We start from the raw sequence: 5326 nt of genomic DNA, 5'->3' as shown, positions 1-5326 counted from the left end.
GTGAAATCAATCTATGATTGTTCATTTTCAATGCCAACAAATCAATTAGTAATATATTTTCTATAAAGACTCAAAGCTGGTCGGTTTAACAATCCTTAAAGAAAGAATATACTCCATCAGTGTCAGTTTTTGTAAAAAAAAAAAAATATTTTTCGAAATTCAAACTATTTAAATTTTGATCAAAAATTTTGAAATGTTTTTTAACATCACATTGACATGAAAAGAATTATAACTTATAGTACTTCTTGTATATGTTTTATATGTAAATTTTAATTTTAAAATGTAAAACTAATCCAATCCAATTTAAGTTTAAAAATTAATCAAATTAACTCTCGAGAAATTAAAAGGTTCACATAAATTAAAATGGAGCGTGCACTTTAAGTCTACCCTTTAATTAAAGTCTTCGTGTACGGTCTCACTCCTCCCAAAAATGTAAATAGAAAAATAACTCTCGTCCCATAATCCCAAGGGTATTGACTCGATTGACTTCGCTTGCCAAAACTCTAATTTTATACTCGACTTCAAACTTTACCAATACTTAAAAACTCGACTATAGTATAGACACATCGACTTTTACCCACTAACAAAATAAAATAACAAAATATTTTGGTCGAATCCAGTAATTTTGGTTCAAATATTTAACTTTTAAAATTTATTAATAATGTACAATATTAATTCAAAACTCAGAAGCTTGAAATTATTAGAATCTCGAATCCATAAATTTAAAATTTTAGTCCTCTCTGATTTTCCCTAGCTACTTTTCTTTTTTCTGCTTGTATATAATGGGAGTAATTTTTACATGAAGATTCTTCTCTTTATTTGTTTATAGTTTTTACTTTTTCATAGACCTTTCTAGTACTAACAATTAGAAGCCAAACATAGTCGCCCCACCTCAGCAAAAGGAATAGAGTGATGTCTGCTTGCTGACATAACCGCGCAAAATAAACCTATTATTAAATGAATAAATAATCCTAATATATAAATAGAATAGCCACAAACAACACGAGGGCGTCTTCCTTTTTTTAATTTAAAAAACAAAACTACACTTCTCTTTTCCTTGGTCACACGACACGAGCTAAGACATCGTAGAACCAGAACACAATCTGCTGACCAGGAAATAAATAATCAAATTAAAAAGAATAAAGAAATTGATTAACCGATCAACTTAAATCTTATTCGACCCCCGGTACTGATGCACAAGCTTTGTCAAAATTACGTTTTATAATTTGTTTGACCGCACTTCTAAAATCGTCTTATTTTAAAAAGATTTTTTTTTTAAATTGTCAAAATTTTATTGAGAAATAATTTGTGTTTAGCTAGTTAATTTAAAAAATATTTTTAAATAATAATTAATATTTGACCAACTTTTTAAAAAGATTTCTAAGAGTATTTTTTTCAAAAGTATTTTTCGAAAAAGCATTTCTATGTTTTCTGCTTCTCAAAAATCGCTTCTACTTTTACTCAAAAGCATTTTTGGCCCAAAAGAAATTATATTTTTGGCCAAACAGGCTATTATGCTTCAAAAAAACTGGATATTTTCTATTAAAGGTCCCTTTCTATGTGTGTCAATTTGATAATAGTAGTCAGTGTGAAATATTAGACATAATTCAACTCGTCCATTTACTCTTAACATAATGTGACCAATGACATACAGAGGCTTCAGTCGTTTGAAAATCATATTGGACTTTAAAAGGCTAATTAAAAAGAATGATAACCTGTTATAGATGAAGACAAAAATACGTATAAACTCAATTAAAAACAGTAAACGTAAACTAGTTTATTCTCGTTCGGTTAATTTCTTTTAGGAGCTTCTCAAATATATAGACATACATGGTGCTAAAGGCTTTGATATTAGGCTTAATAGGAGAATTACACACTCGAAAATTCTGTTTCTTTTAGTTATACAATAAGGGTATAATTAACATTATTATGGATTTTGTTGGACAAGAGGAGGAAAAGGACGACTTAGGGTGAAGAAAGGGAGAGAGACCGAAAACCCGGTGGTCATCATTAATTTAGAAATATATAATTGTGAGCTCTATCGGTAAGGGTAATATTTTAGTATTCAGTTGCTAGTGAAGTATTTGTTTGGAAAACATTTCATACCAAACACACTGAGCCATATTCATTTGCATGTTGTAACTTTGATTCTAAAGTTTGGAATTTACTTTCTTGGACCAAACACCTTCAGTTAGGGCCGTGTATAATTTGGTAAATATCGAATTACCATACCGAAACCGAAAATTTTGGTATTCGATATGGTATTTGGTTTAAGTTTTAAAAAGAATATATTTGATATTTTAAAATGAAATACCGAAATACCAATACCGTACCGAAATATATATTATATTACATAATACACATATTATTAATTATAATATAAATATAAACAATCTAAAATTTTGCTTTCTTTTATTCTCTAAGTTTATCAATTAACTTTAAACAAGTAACAAGACATTTCTAATGATCAAATTTATTCCTTTATGTACAGTTTTCTCTATGGGTTGATATTTTCCGGTCTTGGACAAAACTTTTGACAACAAATATTTTTACTTTTGTACTTTTGAGCACTTTAATTAAGAATATTACAGTCTATAATTCTATGCACTAGTTAGTATTCAAACCGAATAAACCGAAGTTATCGAACCGAATAAACCGAAACCGAAAGGAAAAAACCGAACTATACCGAATTTAATTCGGTACAGTATTGATATAACATTTTAAAAAATTGAATACCGAAAATACCGAACCGAAATATCTAAATACCGTACCATATCGACCGACGAACACCCCTACCTTCAGTACCCTCCCTTTTTAATCCATTATACTAGTAAGATATTTCTCTCATATATTTTCAGGGCTTACATCAGAAAAAATACATAAGCTCGTCACTCTCACCATCTCACCTTGTTTCTAGTTCCTGATGCGAATAATTCGTATTTTAATTTTGCTATTTGTTTCTTTCTTTCACCTTCTGTGGAATATTTTATTGTTCTTAATTAATATAATTCCTATATTAAAAAAACCATCATCATTCTTCATTTACTATTTTTGCTCTATCCTAGGACAAGTAAATGGAATAGATCAAAAGAGGTTATCTAGCTATATTCAATTAAAATATTCTCAAGAAAATTAGTTTATTTAATCCTTGAGAGGTATGAAGTAAGCCTAGGCCATAGGCAAGTGGATTTGTTTTATTAGATATACTAATCCTATTTGGTTAATTTTCTATATAGTTAACTGTAAAGCATGTACATCGTTTTGTCCATGCAAAAAATAATATTCTGACTACCTTTACCAAATTAGTAAAATCTAACTAGTTCTACAAGCTTACATTAATTTTGACCACTTCCATACACTATAGTGTACAAATGTTTTTCTTTCTGTCTGATCATCTTTATGACTTCATTTGGGGTTTGGCGGGGGGGGGGGGGGGGTCCAAATCTAGAATCCTCGAATACGTTTAATTTGTAGCGAAAAGTTATTCTTTCTTCGTATTTTTTAAAATCTTTTAAGAGGGGTCATTCTTCTGAATCTAATGAAGTCAGAATATCTTTTCTTGTTCCTACTGTTTCTCTCTCCCTATTGAATTATTAGTATTAAAATTAGCAGAAATACCATAAAAAACACAAGAAACACAAAAGACAAACCAATGAAGTAGTTGCTGAGAGTACTCCTTTTCTCGGAAAGAACGCTTTAAATTGACTAAATATTCCCACACACTACGTGGGAAATGTCTATATAATGCCCAGTTACTTCCCAATGGAAAGTTGAAAGTATAACACAAGTACTGAAGTAGGTGAATTCAAATCCAGGAGCAATCCTACAGCTTCTCCGCAATCATGTCAAGTGTACCACAACATCAGCAGAAAAGTACAAACATGGAGGAGATAAAGAAGGGAGCATGGTCTCCAGAGGAAGACCAAAAGTTGAAATCTTATATCATCAGATATGGCATTTGGAATTGGAGTCACATGCCCAAATTTGCAGGTTCCACCACTAGTAAAAGCATTGTTTGAAAATGATCATATGTTAGGATAATTCATTCCTTGAATTCCACATGCAATAAAAAACTTGGGTTGTACATAATTGCAGGGCTTTCAAGAACTGGGAAAAGTTGTAGACTTAGATGGATGAACTACCTCCGCTCTGATGTTAAGAAAGGACCCTTTACCATGGAAGAAAGAGAAATAGTCATCAAATTGTATCAGGAACTTGGAAGTAGGTAAGAAGTCCTAGCTTTACTTTAACTACGTGTATCTATTAATTTAAAACATTTGATAGCAAATTATCTTATGTTTAAAATAAATTAGGTGTACTACTTCTAATTAGCGAATTTCCTTGTGTTAATATATATATTTAGATGGTCAACTATTGCAGCAAAATTGCCTGGAAGAAGTGACAACGACGTTAAAAACTTCTTCTACACACATTTAAAGAAGCATATGGGCATGAAAAATGATGCCTTACTGAAGTCTAAGGCAAGACGCAAAAGGGTGGAGAAACCCCAGAAAAGTGTTGGGAAGATAAATGCAGAAAAAGCTCAAGAAAGACCCGTATTATTTCTGGCTATTAATAATCTAACGATAGGAAAATCCAGCAACAACAGCTTGACATCACCTGATGTTTCTTCATCCTGCAGCAGCAGCATTATTACATTCGGGGAAAACCAAAAGATGAATATTGAAATGGAAAACACGGTTATCTTGGAGAGCAATCCTGAAATTTATCAGTCTGATTGTTTGAGTATTGAGTCATTGGATCAGTTCGATACGAGTTCATTCTGGTTTATCTACTTAATGATGCCCATCGTCTTATTTTATGAAAGATTAATTAGAATCTGCGACCTCCAGAGACAGATCCAAAATTTGATCTTTATGGGTTCGAGTTCACGACTTTACTGCAGCCTATTGTTTTAGTGGGTTCAAAATCTATAATATTTACTGAATTTATATACCGGTATTACTGGATTCAGATGAACTCATAAATATTAACACTATATTCTCCCCTGGTTGCTTCGTATTAGTAGTATGCTTTCCCCAATGGCAGAATTGATATACAATATAAATGATTTTTACAATGTTTTTGCTATGTTATGACATCTGTTAATGTGAATTACTACTATGTGTACTTTGACAACATGAGATGCTATTACGTTCGATAAGAAATGGCCTTGATAGCTACAAAAGAATATTTCGTGATGACAAGACTATAGTATGAGTTGTTATGTGTATCTATTGAAATGATCAAAACGAATGGACTGTTCATTTTTAATTAAATGTGTCCCAATTCAATAGCTAGGATGGTATATACTTGAATTTCCCCC

The 5326-nt window shown here is 31.1% G+C and overlaps 1 protein-coding gene across 1 annotated transcript; it reads left to right on the top strand.

Moving 5' to 3' along the window:
- Positions 1-3607: 3607 nt before the first annotated feature.
- Positions 3608-5010, top strand: LOC107798717 (transcription factor MYB15). Its single transcript, XM_016621746.2, is given in 4 exon segments — positions 3608-3990; positions 4096-4225; positions 4364-4785; positions 4788-5010. Coding segments are annotated over 4 exon segments (738 nt in total). The 5' UTR covers positions 3608-3842; the 3' UTR covers positions 4826-5010.
- The last annotated feature ends 316 nt before the right edge of the window (positions 5011-5326 follow it).

Source organism: Nicotiana tabacum, chromosome 4, assembly GCF_000715075.1.
Source record: "Nicotiana tabacum cultivar K326 chromosome 4, ASM71507v2, whole genome shotgun sequence".
NCBI classification, from domain to species: Eukaryota; Viridiplantae; Streptophyta; class Magnoliopsida; order Solanales; family Solanaceae; genus Nicotiana; species Nicotiana tabacum.
This window is presented reverse-complemented; position numbering and strand designations above follow the sequence as displayed.